Here is a 21,665-nt window from a genome sequence, read left to right on the forward strand (position 1 = left end):
TCCCAGAAGGCCATGGGACCATTTCCAAAACGCAGTGCAGCTTGTGCGAGCGCAGTGTGAAGCCACAAGGAGTCACAGCCAGCTCCCCATACTAAACATGCCTGCGCCGGGGACCCAAAGTATTTGTAGCTGCTTTTTAGGATGTTGTGTTCACTGCAATCATCCACCTATAGGTAGCTGAACATTTTATACTCCTTTAGTAAACCAACCCGACTATGTACTTCAACGTAGTTCTGTATGCAAGTGACAATGTTGCACAACAGCCTGGAAAGAACGTCAAGATTGGCAAGAAACACAATAGAAGTTTATACTATGTGTTTACCTGTCAAATACTCTAACATAGCATTAGGCTGAGTAATCTCAGACTGGGAGTGTGCAAGCTCTGAATCCCTTTGCACACGCCAATAATTAGTACCCATTAATCACTCAAACCCCTGCAATCCTTTCAGCTCTTCAGATAAAATTCCCAGCATTTTTGAGTGTTCTCAGCCTAAGCCGTGGGGTTTGCTCTGTTCAGGTTTGGACAAGATGTTTCTGTGATGAAAGCAGGTGGTTGAAAGCCAGTGTAGCATGATCGGCTGACTTACAACCCTCAAATGCTTCAACTTGTTTTTACACTGTTGAAGTTGCAAACAAAAGTTAACAAAATATGTACATTAGTATGGAGTTGAAATAAATTAATACACCTAAAAAAAAAAAAAAAATCCTAGCAACCTTGTTTACTAGCTGTAGGGGTGTATAGGGATTAGCTAATCTTGAGGTCAAGGGGCCCAAACATAACTGCTCCTCTAACTACTTACTTAAAAGCCAATTGATTTTTGCCTATTCGTATGTACTGTTTTAACCTTAGTAGGGTTTTAAGTTTTTTAACAAGCAGGTATTTATATAAACCACTTCATTAAAGCTCAACTCTAGGCAGAAATAAAAAAAAAAACCTTAATGCATTCTTATTACATCCTTAACCGGTTAAGACAAGGACCATTATGCAGGTTAAGGACCTTGCCCCGTTTTGCGATTAGGCAATGCATCGCTTTAACTGACAATTGCGCGGTCCTGGGACGTGGCTCCCAAACAAAATTGGTGTCCTTTTTTTCCCACAAATAGAGCTTTCTTTTGGTGGTATTTGATCACCTCTGCGGTTTTTATTTTTTGCCCTATTAAACAAAAATAGAGTGTCAATTTTGAAAAAAATGCAATTTTTTTTACTTTTTGCTATAATAAATCCCCCAAAAAAGATATAAAAAAACATTTTTTTTCCTCAGTTTAGGCCGATACGTATTCTTCTACATATTTTTGGTAAAAAAAAAAAATCGCAATAAGCGTTTATCGATTGGTTTGCGCTAAATGTATAGCATTTACAAAATAGGGGATAGTTTTATGGCATTTTTATTAATCTTTTTTTTTTTTACTAGTATCAGCGTTTTTTTTGGTGCCCCCCCCGACATTATGGCGGACACATCGGACACTTTTGACACATTTTTGGGACCATTGTCATTTTCACAGCGAAAAGTGCTATAAAAATGTACTGATTACTGTGAACATGACAATGGCAGTGAAGGGGTTAACCACTGGGGGGCGCTGTAGGGGTTAAGCGTGACCTCATGTGTGTTTCTTACTGTAGGGGGACGTGTGACGTCAGTGATCGTTGTTCACGATATCAGGGAACAGACGATCACTGACACTGCCACAGAGAAGAACGGGGAAGGTTTGTTTACACTCACCTCTCCCCGTTCTTCAGCTCCTGTGACCCGATCGCAGGACACCCACGGCGATCGGGTCCACGGGTCCTGCAGGCGCGTTCACGGAGCTTCGAACCAGGTCGCGGCCCACGGCTGGGCTCTTAAAGAGGACGTATATATATGTCCATGTGCCCAGCCGTGCCATTCTAACAACGTAAATAGTCGTGTGAGGGTCCTTATGTGGTTAAAGCGGAGCTCCACCCAAAAAGGGAAGTTCAGTTTTAAACCTCTCCCCCCCCCCCTCCTCTTTCAGTAATGGCACTTTTGAGGAGGGGGAGCTGGCACCCAGTTTTCACAGGTACCTGCACCCACTTCTGCTCCAGTCACCTAGGCAATCAGGAACTGAAGTTCTTCTCCCCAAGCAGTCTTCTGGGACACATGGCAGGTCCCAGAAGACTATAGGACCATTCACAATGAGCAGCGTGACTTTTGCATGCGCAGTAGGCACCCGGCTGTAAAGCAGCAATCTGTCAAAGTCAGGTGCCCACACTTAAAGCTGAGCTCCACCCAAAATGGGAAGTTCTGCTTTAAGCACTCCTCCCCCCTTCTATGCCACAATTAGCATGTCTTTTTTTTGGGGGGGGGGAGCAGGTACCTAGTTTGAGAGGTGCCTGGTCCCACTTCCGCTTGAATTGTCTAGGCGGTCTGAGCGGAAGTTATCCTCCCTCCCTACAATCTTCTTGCACACGTCACAAGTCCTAGAAGATTACCGACCATTCAGGAGGTGCAGCGCAATTCACACATGTACCCGGCTGTGAAGCTCAAGCTGTCACAGCCGGTTGTCCACAGTTGTAATGCCAGCGCTGGTGAGAGGAGAGGGAGAGAATCGAGGGGTTGGGGCGACCACATCGGTGAATCCTGAGAAAGGGGTGTGTGTGTTTATTAAAAGTCATCAACTACACTTTTTGTAGCTGCTGGCTTTTAATAAACATACCGTCACCGCGGCTGCACGCCTCAGTGTGAAAGCAGCCTAAAAGCAAAAGAAAATCCCAAATTTTGGGTTGTCACCAGAACAGGACTAGAGGGTAAGTCTTTCAATGGGGACTTTTATTTTGGTGGTCCTGGTGACAACCAGGGATTCCCTCAAATTGGAGGGATTTCATCTCACTTTCGCCAGATTGGACAGGAAGTAAATTAAATCTACCCAATGGGAACGCAGATGACAAAACAACAACAAAAAACTCCTATACTCCATCTAAAATAAAAAAAAAGTTTTGCCTTTAGTTCTACTTTAGCTCTTACAGTGTAGGAACAGTCCCACTGCGAGGAATGGCTTTCAGGTTTCTTGGAGTTAGGCTTTAACTTTGGCATAGAGAAACACAGGCCTCCTGTCCTGCTAGACAAGACTGTGTCATATGTCAGAGCTTTGTTATTGAGTATACGTACATTGTGGGCCAGATTCAGATACAAGATACGACAGCCTATCTCCTGATACGCCGTCGTATCTCTGAGTGCAGGAGGTCGTATCTATGCGCCTGATTCAGAGAATCAGTTACGCATAGATTCCCCTAAGATCCGACAGGTGTAATGCCCCGTACACACCATCACTTTATGTGATGAAAAAAAACGACATTTTCTGTGAAGTAAAAAATGACGTTTTTGAAACTTCAATTTTCAAAGACGAAGTTGCCTACACACCATCGTTTTTCTCACAATGTTCTAGCAAAGTGAGGTTACATTCTCACCACTTTTTCCATTGAAGCTTGCTTCATAAGTAGCTTCTGGGCATGCACGGGTGAAAAAACTTCGTTTTAAACGACGTTTTTTGCTACACACGGTCAATTTCTGTGAAGTAAAAGTTGACGTTTTGAAAAACGACACATAAAATTGAAGCATGCTTCAATTTTTTTTGGTCGTTTTTTAGAAGACATAAAACGACGTTTTCCCCCACACACGGTCAATTAAAGTGACGTTTTTAAAAACGTCATTTTTTTTCATCACATAAAGTGATGGTGTGTACGGGGCATTAGTGTCTTACACCGTCGTATCTTAGGCTGCATTTTTAGACTGGCCGCTAGGTGGCGCTTCCGTATGTTTACGCAAGGAATATGCTAATTAGGTAGATACGATGATTCAGAAACGTACGTCCCGCCTGCGCATTTTTTTATGTTGTTTACGTTCGGCTTTTTTCGGCGTATAGTTACCCCTGCTATATGAGGCGTAGCTAATGTTAAGTATGGCCGTCATTCCCGTGCCGAGTTTTGAAATGTTTACGTTGTTTGCGTAAGTCATTTGCGAATGCGGCTTTACGTCATTTACGTTCACGTCGAATCCAATACGTCCTTGCGGCCTAATTTGGAGCAATGCACACTGGGATATTTTACAGATGGCGCATGCGCCGTTCAAAAAATACGTAAAAAACGCGGGGTCAAGTACAATTTAAATAAAACACGCCCCCAACATCCCCATTTGAATTAGGCAGCCTTACGCCGCAACACATACGTTACGCCGCTGTAACTAAGGGCGCAATTTCTTTCTGAATACAGAACTTGCGCCCAAAATTACGGCAGCGTAACGTATCTGAGATACGTTACGCCGGGCGGATAGATACACCATTGTATCTGAATCCAGCCCTATATATTTAAAAATATTGTACTAACTGATTGCATGCTGCACCCAGCCACCTCTGAAAGCAGCAAGTGAATTTCTTCATTAAAAGGTAAACTCCCCACTACCTATCCTTCGCAACCCCCCATCCCTGAACACCTACCCGATTCCTTCACCAATCCAGTGCTGTCCTAGCTTCAGCATTGCTCTCCTCTCCTCCTGGTTTCACAGGAGACACTGAAAGCAGGGGGCCATAGGTTTTTGCTGCTGTCAGTCAAATTTGAGGGAGCAGAAGCAGGTCTTTCCGGTGTTATGTGTTTCTAATGACGCACTCAGGCCAGATCCAGAATGCATGCACAGGTGCCCCCATAGCACCCAGCTTGCTACGAAGGCACTCAGAGGAAAGAGGAGCAGACAGCTCCATCGGGAAAACACCAAAGAGAAGAGCAGCGGGACTACTCTGTATAATATGGCTGCACAGTAAGTACAACAAAAATCTTTTTCTACCTTAAATATCACCTTAAAGCTACTGGATCAGAATGACCACCAGTAGTGAAAATTTCCAGGAGAAGAGGTTTACAGGGGTAACACTATTTTCTAAATGCAGTTTCCCTTAAAAAAAAAAAAAAAACGTACTTATTCTTCCCTTGTCTGCTTAGGTTCATAATAGATTGTATGTACTCTCTGTATATTTATCCAACGTTATGTGGCTTTTCTCTATGGAATCACTGCTACATTGGTATATAGCAAGGGGGAAAAAAGGCATAGGGACCACCATATTGCTGTTCTCTAGAGCCAGCCTGCAGAAGAACATATTGGTCAGGGCTATCTCTGGTATGAGATCGGACAGAATCGTGGCTGCAGTTGGGAAAGATCATCACCTGGGCAAGTGGCTGCATTCTGGGTGCACTACCAAGCCTTGTCAAACAGCTGTCAGCCACTCATGGAGTTTGACTGGCTGCTGGCAGTGGGTCTGGGTGGCAAACATGTGCCCTACTCCCATGGATAAACGCTGGAACTCCATTCATTGGGGCTAAATGCCCAGTGTGAATGGGACCTTCCGTTTGGTTAAATACATTTCCACCAGGAAAGGAAGTGTGGGTCAATCTCTCAAACCAAAAGCCCCAGATATCAGTAAAACCCCAACAGGAATTCCAGTACTTCATCACTTTATTTAAAATAATGATTATAAAATAAGTTTTTGCAGGACAAACACCAAACTTGTCCTAAAATCTAAATTGGTATTAGATGTTCAGAGTAAGAATCAAGCAGGTATCAAATAAAAGAAAAAGGAATGAACTCAATTTTTGCTCTAATACTGTAGGTGTATTCTTAGATCCACTATTTTTGCTCCACTCTTTAGCATGAAGCACATACACATTAATATTTTGTTGGCAAACATAACATAAAGCAACGCTGTCACTCTGCCCATCCAGTTTTAATTGTTCATTGTTTTTTTTATAGCCCCACATAGCAGGATTGTTCATGCCTAATGTGCAGCAACATGTTGTAACCATCTGAATATTGGGCTACATCTGGAGAAAAGATAGATAGAAACAGCTATTTGAAGCTAACCATTAATTAACGATTGCTTTGACATTTGATCCTTGGGTCGCTAAGGGTCACCCTGTAACAGCTCACTCTGTTTAAAGCCGTGAACTGCCCATGGGACAGTTTTAAACCAATCTGTTTCCTGGTATGGACTGTAGGTGACCTATAGAATTTTCTTGCCTTTAAATTGTACTTCATTACTTCCAGCTGCCCAGATTACAAATGTTAATATACCAGCTAAGGTTCTATTACTTTGCTGCATCATATTGTAAAAGATAATAACACTTTAGTACAAATAAAGTGTTAGAACATTTTAAGAGTATAATGCCGCGTACACACAACCATTTTTAATGGTCTAGAAAAAAACAACGTTTTTTTCGACGTGATTCTTGTCAAGCCTGCCTTACCTACACACGTTCGTGAAAAAAAAATGCTTGAGCAAAGCGCGGTGACGTACAACGGCACTATAAAGGGGAAGTACCATTCGGATGGCGCCACCCTTGGGGCTGCTTTTGCTGATTTCGTGTTAGTAAAAGTTTGGTGAGAGACGATTCGCGATTTTCAGTCTTCGTGCTTTTTAGTCTGTTACAGCGTGACGTATGTGCTACCTCCATTACGAACGCTAGTTTTACCAGAACGAGCGCTCCCATCTCATAACTTGCTTCTGAGCATGCGTGTTTTTTTCACGTCGTTAAAGCCTACACACGGCCATTTTTTACAACGTTAAAAACGTTGTGAAAAATTAGAGCATGTTCTAAATTTTTAATGCCCATTTTTTACATCGTGAAAAATGCTCTGGAGCCCACACACGATCGTTTTTAATGACATAAAAAAACCCGTAATTTTTTACAACCCGAAAAACGGTCGTGTGTACGTGGCATAAGAATTGGTATTTCATGAATACTGGTTTACCAGTTAGTAAACCATTGACTCAGTAAAACTGGAATTATAATTCAGAACATTGGAGTGTTGCCTAGTAGATTATGTCTGCAGTTGGCACATTTCTATTAAGGATAGATAAGTCAAGCACTTATGCTAGTTCATACCACAATGCGCATTATAAAGCTTGTGACAGAAAAGCACTGTATAATTGTGTTACACTGCATTGCTATTCATTGTCAATTGCACCCCAACTCACATCTACAGTTAAGTGCAATGCAATGCATCTGCACTATAATGCAGCGCAATTCACAGGTGCCAATTCTCTGTGCATTACTGTGCCCTGAGAGAAAGTTTGAACCAGAACAGACGGAATCTGGAGCAGCTGTTCATGGCAAATAATCAGCTCCTATTTTTCAGCCCTCGATCACTGGGGGTGGGTTTGAAATCGTGCAAATTCGGCTGAACTCGCACGATTTCAAATCCATATATCAGTGCAAGTTGGGGGGCGATTAGAAAGGCATCTGTGCGGGTTCATGCACAGATGTCTATTGAAGTCGCCCCGAAGTCACCAAAAGTAGTGCAGGAACTACTTTTGGGAATCGGCGTCAAAATTGCATGTCAAATCGGCCCGATGTGAACATAGGCTTATTTTCAAACTGAGCTACCTGAAGATGGTAGTTGATTGATTATCCTACACAGTAGCTCCAGGTTCTGTCTGCTCCAGTATAAGCAGTCAGGGAGATATGTAGAATTTAAGAGAGCAGAGGAATAGAAGGGGCCGGGAGACACAATAGGAGTATAGAGAAAGAAAGGGGGAAAGGGAGGGAGATGGGGGGGGGGGGAGTTAGGAGAAAGGCCAATTAGGACTGGGAGAATGTTAAGTGATGTATTTTATTTTTGGATATGTGTGTATTAATTTAAAAAAAAAACAACAATAAAGATATTGAAAAAAAAAAGAAAAGAAAATGAATGAGCTGCCTAAGGAAACCTGTTTCAGTGCACAGAAACATGGTTTGAATGTCCAATTACTTGATAAAAGAGAAAACAACACTTAATACATGAGCCTCCCATCAGACATCATAGCACACCTCTGTTCTTTACAATGTGATGTGCTTTGCACATTTGTTGTGTTCTATGAGCATCACAGATTAGATGCATCTTAAAAAGTATATGCTGATGCCGCAGACATTAGATGGGTCTGTAAAGATCCATTCATTTTACCAATGTGTACATTAGCAAACACAGCAGTGATACCCACTCAATAACCAGAGGAAACTGGAATATACTTTACATTGCTGCTAAAAGCAAATACATTTTTTTATATTTTATATAATATATTTGTAAAAAGTAGGTGTGAGATATCAATTCCAAAGGAAATGGTATGCTGCCCTGCCCCCTACTGTGAAAGATCCCTATGCATAAGAGTATGCCCTGATCCACAAAATTCCCTAAGGACATGGTTGGAATGTAACCTAGGACCAGAAGCATCCTATAAGTATTCTCATATATCTAAGTATACATTCAAAAACATCTTGGCATGATAAACAAGGAGAACAATTTTGTGGGCGAGTAGTGCTCATCTACAGAGTGCTCTTGACATGACATTGATCAAAAAATATGCAGAGAGCTCAAAGTTACTATCTATTGTAGAAGAATAAAAATGTGCACATACAGAATATTTAGGACTCAGGACTTAGGTCTTAGATCTGTTAAAAAAGGCAATGTTCCATAAATTAAAACATATTTTTTAAAAAGCGATTTTCTAATTTTTACAATGAAACTTTTCAATTCACTGAATTTCATGTAAAGAAAATCCATTGGAACCAGTAATTATATTGCGTATTTAACATTTTAATAAGAAAAAATAAATATAGTTTAAACTTGTTTAACTTTTATAACTTTCCCAATAGTAAAACTAACAAATAAACTTTGGGGCTTGGATGTCAATCCAATGAGAGATGCTGTATGTCTGACAGGAGTTACTATAATTTTATACCAATTCTTAATTCATATGAAGTTTATGAACATTTATAGGATAACTCAGAGGAAACTTTGTGTAGGATCTTATGTTCTGGAGAAGACTGGTGAATTAATTAGCGCTATGTTGTTCAGCATACTGGAATGTGATGTAAACTTGGCTGGAAAGGTCAGAATGTCACCATGTCTGAATTTGGGATTTTCTGCTTCTCATTTTTCATTACACAAATGGTGAAATGGAAAAAGGGAAGAATTGTTGAAACAGGCAAAAAGGTCACTGAAAATAGGAATGCAGATTTTTTTTTAATCTAATCCATGAAGGTCATTTTAATCAGACATGCTTAAGGGACAATGGCCACATAGAACGCCAGCAGGGTAGTGTCTTAATTGTGGTTCTTGGTTTAAAAATATGCAACTCCAGACTTAATTTCCATTGTAAAAGACATATTGTTAAACATTTTTACAAGACAGAACATGGAGGCTGAAAGCATAATTTTTCAGAGAACTCTTTCATAGCCAGTAGTTATATTGTCTATAAGATATTTCCATACACGCGGCTGAATATTGGGAGGTATTGGCCGGTTCAATTGAAACCGGCCTACATTCGGCCCATGTGCACAGCAGCCAGTTGGACAGAAGGTGGCCGAACAAAAAATTAAGTTTTATTACTCAGATAAGTACATGATCTATATCAGTGATTGTTAACTTGTTATCTTCCCGACTTTTTCTGCTCAACAGCTATCCTTATTGGTAGTATATTTTATGTGTGGCCCAAGACAACTCCTCTTTTTTTAATGCAGCCCAGGAAAGTCAAATGGTTGGACACTCCTGATGTACACTAATATTACGTATTCTTGTCCCATATTGTGTTTATTATATATAATAACTCACTTTTTGTTGCATAGCGTTTCCTGCGATAGTTTACATAAAGTGGTCTATTAAACAGCCATTTTGTTTCATTGTCATCTTTCATTCCACATCGTGGTACGTGCATCTGATGTACTGTAGCTTCATCCAAGTGTCCAGTGACTGGAAGGTGATATGATCGCTGGAAGTCTCTGTAACATATCAATAATGCAATTAACTGTTAAAATTATCAAGTAACTATGTGGTCTGCATTTGTGTTAGGTGTTGATGCTAATAGAAGCATAATGTTTTTTTCTCAAGCATATCAAAGCAATAAGGGATCGAACATTACACATGGAAAAGCTTTGAATTCTAGGACCGTCTTTAAACAAAATATAATTCATCTATTGTGCTTAAATCGCACATTAGCAAGTCACAAGTCTGTTGACCAGATTTTGTCAGATAAGGTTACACGCATATACCTAAACAAATATCTACATTAAAATGACCAGTCATGAGATTGTATATATATATATATATATATATATATATATATATATACACACACACACATATACATACATACACACAGTATCTCAAAAAAGTGAGTACACCCATCATATATTTTTAAATATTTTATTATAACTTTTTATGTGACAACACTGAAGAAATTATACTTTGCTACAATGTAAAGTAGTGAGTATACAGCTTGTATAACAGTGTAAATTTGCTGTCCCCCAAAATAATTTAACACACAGTCATTAATGTATAAACCGCTGCCAACAATAGTAAGTACACTCCTAAGTGAAAATGTCCAAATTGGGCCCAATTAGCCATTTTCCCTTCCCGGTGTGACTCGTTAGTGTTACAAGGTCTCAGGTGTGTTAAATTTGGCGTTGTCCCTCTCACTCTCTCATACTGGTCACTGGAAGTTCAACATGGCACCTCATGGCAAAGAACTCTCTGAGGATCTGAAAAAAAAGAATTGTGTCTCTACATAAAGATGGCCTAGGCTATAAGAAGATTGCCAAGACCCTGAAACTGAGCTGCAGCATGGTGACCAAGACCATACATAACAGGTTTCACTCAGAACAGGCCTCGCCATGGTCGACCAAAGAAGTTGAGTGCATGTGCTCAGCGTCTTAGGCCTCGTACAGACGAGAGGATATCCGCTGGAAACGGTCCGCCAGACCGTTTCCAGCGGACATTCCTCCTCCGGATTTTGATCTGATGGCTTGTACACACCATCAAATCAAAATCCCAGCGAAAAACATCCGCGGTGACGTGGCCGCGCCGTCGCCGCGACGATTACGCGGCGACGTGCGCGACCCTGGAAGGTAAATACTTCCACGCATGCGTCGAATCACTTCGAGTCTGTACAGACAACCGGATAAGTCCGAAGGACAGGATTCCAGCGGATAGATTTCTTAGCATGCTAAGAAATTTTTATCCGCTGGAAATCCGTCGGCTGGATTTTTATCCGCTGGAAAATGTCCGCGCGGGCCCTCACACGACCGGATCTGTCTGCTGGAACTGATCCGTGGATCAATCCCAGCGGATAGATCCGGTCGTGTGTACGGGGCCTTATACAGAGGTTGTCTTTGGGAAATAGATGTATGAGTGCAGCCAGCATTGTTCCAGAGGTTAAAGGGGTGGGGGGTCAGCCTGTTGGTGCTCAGACCATTCACGATACACTGCATCAAATTGGTATGCATGGCTGTTGTCCCAGAACGAAGCCTCTTCTATAGATAATGCACAAGAAAGACCGCAAACAGTTTTCTGAAGACAGGCAGACTAAGGACATGGTTTACTGGAACCGTGTCTGTCCTGTGGTCTGATGAGACCAAGATAAACTTATTTGGTTCAGATGGTGTCAAGCGTGTTTGGCGGCAACCATGTGAGGCGTACAAAGACAAGTGTGTCTTGCCTACAGTCAAGCATGGTGATGGCAGTGTCATAGTCTGGGGCTGCACGAGTGCTGCCGGAACTAGGGTGCTACAGTTCATTGAGGGACCCATGAGTGCCAGCATGTACTGTGACATACAGTCTTTTGGAGACTGGGCTGCAGGGCAGTATTCCAACATCAAAAGAGGTGACGGATCTATTACTTTCACCACTTACCAATCGTGTGAGATAATACAGCCACTGTGCCTCTCATCTAGATATTGGTGTTGCTACCATAGCCATTCATACTGCACAACAAAAAAAAGAGGGGTAGGGGAACCTCACATTAGGTTACCCCAAATGAAAAGCGGCTACTCTGGGGAGCAAAGAGGGGGCAGTGCAAAGGCTGTTAAAATTCAATATAATTTATTACACTCAACAGTATTCACGATAAAATTAGATCTCAGTATCCTGAGAAATAAAGGTAGTCTACATGGGTTTACAATTTAACAGGTCCCACATGGAAATCGTGGGGTATGACACAATAACGACAGACATGTGTCAAACAATGTGAACATTTACAAACAAGTAACAAAAAGGTCCGGATGCCAAATGTCCATAAACTCAGAGATTGCCTGCGGTAAATGCCACTTTATGGGTTTTAAGAAAAAATGTATAAAAACAGAATCTGATATGTAAATAATCAAGGCAATCATTGAGTGTATGGTCCCCTGGGGGTATTGGAGATCAAAAAGAAGCCTGCTGAAGGGACTAATGGTGAAGTCACTGATGTGAAGTTACCTACAGGGGATCTAAACACTGGGCAGGATGAGTGTAGGGTGGTTGTATGATCCAATAACAGCGGAGTATCTTGTAAGTTTTTTAGTGTGTCCCCATGTTCACTATATTTAATTGATGGAATAAATTTGTTACAAGATTTCAAAATGAGTCTGTATACATCTGTAGAAGAATGCATATCGGCCTAAACTGAGGAAAAAATTTGTTTAAAAAAATAAAATAAAAATGTGATATCTATTATAGCAAAAATTTAAAAATATTGTATTTTTTCCAAACTTGTCACTCTTCTTTTGTTTATAGGGCAAGAAATAAAAACTGCAGAGGTGATCAAATACCAGCAAAATAAAGCTCTATTTGTGGGGAAAGATATCATTTGGGTACAGTGCTGCATGACCAAGCAATTGTCATTCAAAGTGAGACAGCGATGAAAACTGAAAAATGGCTTGAGCAGGAAGGGGGTTTAAGTGTCCTGTATTGAAGTGGTTAAATTAATATATTAATTATGTAGTACATTGTGCATATCTTGTATCACGATTAGGAATATCGGGCCAAATTCTCAAAAAACCTGCCTAACTTAAATTTCAGCAGTTAAGTTACACTGACTTAAAATTTCTACCTAAGTGCCCGATCGTCAAAGCACTTACCTAGAAATTTCAGGCCGTGTAACTTAAGTGCCGCCGTCGTAAGGCGGTCCTCCTCTCCTGGGGGCGTTTAAAATTTAAATGAGGCGCGCTCCCGCGCCGGCCGTACTGCGCATGCGTGTGACGTCATTTTCCCGACGTGCAGCGCGCGAACGTAATTAATGCCGGGCGGCTTTGAGAATTTCGACGGGACACTAAAGTTGCGACGGGTGAAAAAAAAGACGCGCCGGGAAAACAAATAATTATAAAAAAAAAATGACAGCGTCGCTCAGCATGCATTCCTGAGAGGGAGAACTCCATGCCAATTTTCAAAGAAAAAACCGGCATGGGTTCCCCCCCCAGGAGCATACCAGGCCCTTAGGTCTGGTATGGGTTGTAAGGAGACCCCCCCACGCCGAAAAATTGACGTAGGGGGTCCCCCTACAATCCATACCAGACCCGTATCCAAAGCACGCTACCCGGCCGGTCAGGAAGGGAGTGGGGACGAGCGAGCGCCCCCCCCCCCCTCCTGAGCCGTGCCAGGCCGCATGCCCTCAACATGGGGGGGTTGGGTGCTCTGGGGCAGGGGGGCGCACTGCGGGCCCCCCCACCCCAGAGCACCCTGTCCCCATGTTGATGAGGACAGGACCTCTTCCAGACAACCCTTGCCGTTGGTTGTCGGGGTCTGCGGGCGGGGGCTTATCGGAATCTGGGAGTCCCCTTTAATAAGGGGGCCCCCAGATACCGGCCCCCCACCCTAAGTGAATGGATATGGGGTACATCGTACCCCTATCCATTCACCTGGAGGCAAAAAGTAAAAGTTAGTAAACACACAACACAAGGCTTTTTAAAATAATTTATTATTCTGCTCCGGATGCCCCCCCTGTCTTCTTTATTAGCTCTATTTCCAGGGGGGGCTTCTTCTTCCGCTCTCCGGGGGTCTTCCACTCTCCGGGGGTCTTCTTCCACTCTCCGGGGGGGGTTTCTTCTTCCGCTCTCCGGGGGGGGGGCTTCTCCGCTCTCCGGGGGGCTTCTTCCATCTTCTCCCCTCTTCCGCTGTTGACTCGGCGAACCCCGGTTCTTCTCCAGCTGTCCGGTGCCTTCTTCTTCAGCGCTGGCTGCCTGCTATGTTTGTGTGTTAACTCAATTAGTAACAGGCAGCCGGCGCGGTCTTCTGTGACGTCAGGGTCTTCTGTTCTTCTCCCCTCTTCCGATGTTGACTCGTCGCATCTTGTCGCTGTAATGATGGAAGCGCGCCTTGCATCCCATTTATATAGGCATCACCGTCCCATCATGCTCCGGCAGGTACCCACGTGGTGGGTGCACGTGGGTAGGCACCCACCACGTGGGTACCTACCGGAGCATGATGGGACGGTGATGCCTATATAAATGGGATGCAAGGCGCGCTTCCATCATTACAGCGACAAGATGCGACGAGTCAACATCGGAAGAGGGGAGAAGAACAGAAGACCCTGACGTCACAGAAGACCGCGCCGGCTGCCTGTTACTAATTGAGCTAACACACAAACATAGCAGGCAGCCAGCGCTGAAGAAGAAGGCACCGGACAGCTGGAGAAGAACCGGGGTTCGCCGAGTCAACAGCGGAAGAGGGGAGAGGATGGAAGAAGCCCCCCGGAGAGCGGAGAAGCCCCCCCCGGAGAGCGGATAAGCCCCCCCCCCGGAGAGCGGAAGAAGAAACCCCCCCCCGGAGAGTGGAAGAAGAAGCCCCCCCTGGAAATAGAGCTAATAAAGAAGACAGGGGGGGCATCCGGAGCAGAATAATAAATTATTTTAAAAAGCCTTGTGTTGTGTGTTTACTAACTTTTACTTTTTGCCTCCAGGTGAATGGATAGGGGTACGATGTACCCCATATCCATTCACTTAGGGTGGGGGGGCCGGTATCTGGGGGCCCCCTTATTAAAGGGGACTGCCAGATTCCGATAAGCCCCCGCCCGCAGACCCCGACAACCAACGGCAAGGGTTGTCGGGAAGAGGTCCTGTCCTCATCAACATGGGGACAGGGTGCTCTGGGGTGGGGGGGCCCGCAGTGCCGGCCGGGTAGCGTGCTTTGGATACGGGTCTGGTATGGATTGTAGGGGGACCCCCTACGTCAATTTTTCGGCGTGGGGGGGTCTCCTTACAACCCATACCAGACCTAAGGGCCTGGTATGCTCCTGGGGGGGAACCCATGCCGGTTTTGAATTTTAAAATTGCCGTGGAGTTCTCCCTCGGGAATGCATACCAAATGCCGTCGCTGGAATGGGCCTTTACAATGTGTGACTAACTTTCCACATTATAAAACCAGCCCTAGTTTTGCGCAGGCAAATTCGGAACTTAGGCAGAAATCACAGTGATGAAATGCTTTTAAAATCTGCTTAAGTCCTCATTTGCATACGCAAAGCTGCATTTCAATGAGAAATGCCCCCAGTGGCGGATGCGGTACTGCATCCTAAAATCTGACCGTGTAAGTGTCTTACACATGTCAGATTTTCTGCCTAACTTTGGAAAAAGCCTTTTGAGAATCGTTTCCAAAGTTAGGCACAGGGATACGCAGGCTGAACAGCAGATAAGTCTGCGTATCTCTTTTGAGAATCAGGCCCATCAATTCCACATTCACAATCAGAAACAACTATACATTTTGAGCTCCTACTAGTTTTGGTGTCTTAAGTTAACCAAGATCATGAGAGACAGTGAAAAAGGTTTACATACACCATAATCGCCTACAGTTTGCGGAAACTGGCCATTACACCTATAACACCCTCCGCTCTTCTGTTTTGGCTTTCCACAAGATACTAAAATGATTCTGAAAATGTGTACTGGTTGACCCAAAATAACTTTTGTAAGTCCCAGTGCTAATTTTGAATGAGAAAGCATGGCTCACAATTGGCATTTCAAATCAACCCAAAGTTGTTCAAGGATCTGATCTGTGCAGACCACTTAAGCTCCTCCATACGCACTCATCAAATCATCATCATGTCTTAAAGCACTTCAACAGAAAAGGGTCACCTTCAAGCTGCTGTCACAAGCTGGAAACACCAACATTTCTAAAATGTCTTTGTATTCTGTAGCATTAACAGCACCATTCAAGAGAAACACCAAAACATAACTATTTGGAGTGTCTACAAACATCAATGGTCTACAATCTTTTGGCCAGATGACTTTTCATCTTAGAACGTGTTAGAGGAATGTACATAGTCAAAAGCATGCTAAAACTATACTGTAGTAATGATCTGCGGTTGTTTAGCTCAGGGTAGCGCTCGCCAGTGAGTAGAGTCCACGCCAGTCGTGCTGTTTAAAGGGTTTGTTGGTCCACTTTTATTGAAGAAAACAAATATCCAATAAAATCCATCTGTTACCTACGCAGGGGTTTTCACCAAACGCAAAACTAAGTAAAATATAATCTCCTGGCTCTCATTAGCAGCACCACTTCTCAGGCTTTGTGCCTAGGTCCTCCTGACCATGTAACAGTGTCACGTACAACCACTGTACCTTTGTTAGCATTTTCTTTCCCAGCTTCCCTGCTACTCTAGCCCACTGGCTTGGGGCTTCTGTCTACTCTATCACAGACTGTACCATGCAGACATGCATGCTTGTGGCTGCTCCCTTGCACCCACATGGACTTTGCAGGAGGATGGAGCCCAGAACCCTGGTCCTGACTACAAGAAGACGCACACACACTGACACAATCAGTCTCCTGGCTTTTTCCAAAACCTGGTCTCAGGATTAGGGATTTCCTCCCACCTAGGTCACTATGAAACCTCCGGGCTCCAGGTCCCAAAACAGATTTTAACTTAAAAAACAGTTTCCTCTAAATGAAATCATCCTGGAGCCCCTCAAAACAGTCTAGTTGAAAATCCTGGGCGACATACACTGGCACAGCTAACTGCACTGCCACACTATCAATACAATTATAACAGTTTTGGATTTAAATGTTAACAGCCTAACCAACACACTACATCGGCAAGCTCTATTGAGACCAAAATTTAGGTTCCCCTACTCCCTCTAATCAAATCTTAAATCAGGTTGCTTCACCAACAGCATGTATACCCAGGGTACCCTTAAGTTTTTTCAATGCCATTTCTCATTGTGGAATGATTTCTGTCTCACTGTGTTGGTTTTGTCCATCAGTGCAGTGAAATAAAATTCTAATTTGGGGCCTAACGGACTGCAAATGTGTCACAATGGTCTTCTTAACAGGAAACATAACATTTCCGCATATGGTTAAAGCTGCCCCATGGCCATAATTTTGTAGGAGACAGGTTGCAGGGCCTAATGGCCTGTGGATACCCATGGCTTTACTCAAATAAGAAACAGCATCTTACCAATAGGTTGAAATAGCTGAGCAGTGCCATATCATGCAGATAAAATTAGGATGGTCAATGTTGCACTTAGCAGGTTTATAATCCAGCGAATTGAATCTCCTTCCAAAATTTGCTGATGATAGCATGCTTAGTTTGCAATAAACTCTGTTGGAGGGTTCACCAAGCATCTTCAGATGTGAAATTTAGTAGAGTGGCCTATTTAAAGATAAGCTGCTGCAATTGTGGGGGATCAGGGTATGTTTAGTTCTTCCCAGAAGATATAACCATAAAATATTTTTTCCTCACATATATAAGGCATCTTGTGTGTCTCCCCATGATACTGCGATCAGAAGGGTGTGTGCATTGATAATTTCTTATAATTTTTAGTTGAGCAAAACAGAAGTGTAGTAAACACGTCTGCAGCCAGAGAAATACATCTTTCCTCCTACATCCCTTGGCAGTTATCACATCTTCATGTGGCTGAGTCTCTTCCCTCGCACACAGCTGGTCAAAGAATGCCCCTTTATTGTGCCAAATTAATGGCAGCTGTTCTTTGCCCTGGGCTAAACTCTATATATATACACAGTGCAAAATATTCAATAAATAAAATGTACACATTAGGACCAAAGATCTTCCCTATAGAAACAAATTCCAAATTTAATGAACGATGAGTATATGTACAGTTAGAAACATTGGGCCTGATTCCCAAAAGAGATACGCAGGCGTAACTGCTGTTCAGTCTGTGCCTAACTTTGGAAACGATCCTCAAAAGGCTTTTTCCAAAGTTAGGCAGAAAATCTGACATGTGTAAGACACTTACACGGTCAGATCTTAGGATGCAGTACCGCATCCGCCGCTGGGGGCATTTCTCATGGAAATGCAGCTTTGAGTATGCAAATGAGGACTTAAGCAGATCCACAACGCTTTTCATCAGCTTTTCAGCACTGTGATTTCTGCGTAAGTTCCCATTTGCTTGGCGCAAAACTAGGGCTGGTTTTATAATGTGTAAAGTTAGTCACACCTTGTAAAAGCCCATTCAAGCGACGGCATTTGGTATGCATTCCTGAGGGAGAACTCCACGGCAATTTTTAAATTCAAAACCGGCATGGGTTCCCCCCCCAGGAGCATACCAGGCCCTTAGGTCTGGTATGGGTTGTAAGGAGACCCCCCCACACCGAAAAATCGACGTAGGGGTCCCCCTACAATCCATACCAGACCCGTATCCAAAGCACGCTACCCGGCCGGTCAGGAATGGGAGTGGGGACGAGCGAGCGCCCCCCCCCTCCTGAGCCGTGCCAGGCCGCATGCCCTCAACATGGGGGGGTTGGGTGCTCTGGGGCAGGGGGGCGCACTGCAGATTCCGATAAGCCCCCCGCCCGCAGACCCCGACAACCAACGGCAAGGGTTGTCGGGAAGAGGTCCTGTCCTCATCAACATGGGGACAGGGTGCTCTGGGGTGGGGGGGCCCGCAGTGCGCCCCCCTGCCCCAGAGCACCCAACCCCCCCATGTTGAGGGCATGCGGCCTGGCACGGCTCAGGAGGGGGGGGGGGCGCTCGCTCGTCCCCACTCCCATTCCTGACCGGCCGGGTAGCGTGCTTTGGATACGGGTCTGGTATGGATTGTAGGGGGACCCCTACGTCGATTTTTCGGCGTGGGGGGGTCTCCTTACAACCCATACCAGACCTAAGGGCCTGGTATGCTCCTGGGGGGGGGAACCCATGCCGGTTTTTTCTTTGAAAATTGGCATGGAGTTCTCCCTCTCAGGAATGCATGCTGAGCGACGCTGTCATTTTTTTTTATAATTATTTGTTTTCCCCCGTCGCAACTTTAGTGTCCCGTCGCAATCCACAAAGACGCCCGGCGTCAATTACGTTCCCGCGCTGCACGTCGGGAAAATTACGTCACACGCATGCGCAGTACGGCCGGCGTGGGAGGGCGCCTCATTTAAATTTTAAACGCCCCCCGGAGAGGAGGACCGCCTTGCGACGGCGGCACTTAAGTTACACGGCCTGAAATTTCTAGGTAAGTGCTTTGTGGATCAGGCACTTAGGTAGAAATTTTAAGTCAGTGTAACTTAACTGCTGAAAGTTAAGTTAGGCAGCTTTTTTGAGAATCAGGCCCATTAGTTCTTGTATTTCTAGAATAAATCTGCCATCTTTTGCCTAGGCATTATGGTCATAAATGTAATAAAGGGAAACACAAATTTGCATTAGTGTTACTTGTTCCCTCAGGTTGAGACTTCTCCAAGATGTTGGATGGTTCAGGGTGTTTAATATCCACTGGACACCTGTACAGCCAATCTGAAGTATTTATTTTCAAGTCATTAGTTGCTTCATATTACAACCCTGCCTCCTGTTACACACAAATTAAATACCATGAACTAGAAAAATCTTCAAGGGGCATCAGAACAGCAGGAAGAGAAAGTTCCTTAATTGTATCTACAGGGTCGGGTACAGTTTGAAACCCTGTTAGGTTTCTAATAAAGGGTTTATTTTAACAAATCTTTCAAATTAATACTGCCTGTATCCCCACTGAGAAAATTTCCCCTAACTTCCTGTCCCTGTGTTTCAATGTGCAATTAAGGGGTGACATAAGTAAGGGAAAGTCTCCCCAATGTGGGCACAAGTGGAAAATAAATTCATGAACAGTTACTAATCATTCCTCATTGCATTAAAATATGTTTTGCCTGGAGCTGAGCTTTAACAGGAAAAATGAGAGCCCTAATTTTCATCCTTTTTGGGTAGTGTTGCTTGCTGTTTAAACAAGCAAGAGCTGTCTAGCTGTTACACATGCAGAAGATAGCTGAAAGTGGAGAAAATGTAGTGAATAAGGGAATTCCAAATCACTAGTTTATTAATATATTATAAAAGATTAGGTTAGTAATAACAAAACCACTACAGACCTTAACACGGCTTAACAGAGTCCTGAGCAAGAAAATAAAGTGCATATGCAAGTTTTCTACAGGGTAGATGGAATGTGGAAAAGTAGTAGGAGTGATTGGCAGGGATCAAGCACTGGTGAAAAATTGCAGCAGTGACATGTTAAATAATGTATAGACTAAGAAAAAGAGAGAGAAATACAGATGCATCACTGAATCTTCGAGTCAACACTGATTACTGTAAATGTGTACTCCTGTTTCACGAGCTTCCAGTAAAGGCATTTGATGGCATCAAACATCAGGAAATTACCAAATGGCTATAATTTTGGTATATGTAAAGAATATATTTCAAATGTATATTAATAAACAAGTCATGCTGAATATCTTTTTTTATCGCCATACAGTATATAATTCATGCTAATGTGCTTGCACTGTAGAAAAGTTATACAGTAAATACCACTTTTAAAAAAGTCAAAGTATTTGTAATCTCTTAAAAAAGAGTAATAACACATGTATCTTCAATCCCAAATAATGCATTTTATAAGCTTGAGGAACTGGTGCTTCAGATTCTGCTATCTTGGTGCCCTTTATTCATGTTTGCATGCAGAAGGGTAAAATTAACTTTGAAGACAGGATCACATAGTTAAATTAAGAGACCTTATTAAAAACAAAAGAAAACACCAAAGAAATCACCAGCGCTAAACAGTGGCAGAAGCTAGTCCAGATACTAATAGGGGGGCACAACAATTAATGAAGAAGTTTTCACTGGACCCAGTGCTGCACAGATACCATGGCTGGAACACCGGGATGTACAAAAAAAACAAAAAAACAGCGCTCAATGGGCAGGAAAGGCAGACTGTTCCACAAGTTCAGAACACAGTTAGTAAAAAATACTAGATAACAAAACACAAAGAAAAAGGGAAAACTTGATGAATAAAAATATAACCTGGCATCCACTGAAAAAACTGAGCTGAGACCAGTTTGTTCACGATCAGCATATCTTCCTATGACATAGAAAGGGAAGCGGCCGTCAAACCAACTGATGACAGGGTCATAGGGAACAGACAACTCCAGTAAATAGGATCACCGTCAAATAGGTTTACCAGAGTTGTCTGTTCCCTATGACCATGTCATCAGTTGGTTTGGCGGCCGCCTCCTCTTCCCTTTCTATGTATATGCTGATCGTGAACAGACTGGTCTCAGCTCCGTTTTTGCAGTGGATGCCAGGTTATATATTTTTATTCATCAAGTTTTGCCTTTTTTTTGTGTTTTGTTATCTAGTATTTTTTACTTACTGTGTTCTGAACTGTCTACTTAGGTTTTACATGTATATCTGCTGTCTTCACATTTATATTCTATTTAGAAAGTTCAGATCGTGTTAAGAAAATTTATTTTCCTGTTTAACACAGAGTGTAATGTCTGGTCATACAGCCAAGATAGCAAAACATTGCTGATTGGAGGAAAGGCACACAGCCCCTCTCCACATAGTTAGAGACTCTCATGCCCCGTACACACGTGCAGGATTTCCGATGGGAAAAGTTCCCGTTGAAAATCCAGAGAGGGAAGCCAAGAAACTGCTTGGTTCAGTCTTTCCCCTACACATGGCCGGTTTTCCCGGGAATCCCGGCCATGTGTATGCTC

At 43.2% G+C, this 21,665-nt stretch overlaps 1 protein-coding gene across 4 annotated transcripts in view; it reads right to left on the bottom strand.

The window, feature by feature from the left end:
- MMP28 (matrix metallopeptidase 28) overlaps window positions 1–21,665 on the bottom strand; it is a 96,235-nt gene that overhangs the window by 30,386 nt on the left and 44,184 nt on the right. For all 4 annotated transcript variants that reach the window (XM_040336845.1, XM_040336841.1, XM_040336842.1 and 1 more), the window contains one exon: window positions 9,588–9,754. In XM_040336845.1, the coding sequence (XP_040192779.1) occupies window positions 9,588–9,754 (167 nt within the window). The remainder of the gene's footprint in view (window positions 1–9,587; window positions 9,755–21,665) is intronic.

This window comes from Rana temporaria, chromosome 2, assembly GCF_905171775.1.
Source record: "Rana temporaria chromosome 2, aRanTem1.1, whole genome shotgun sequence".
Classification (NCBI taxonomy): Eukaryota; Metazoa; Chordata; class Amphibia; order Anura; family Ranidae; genus Rana; species Rana temporaria.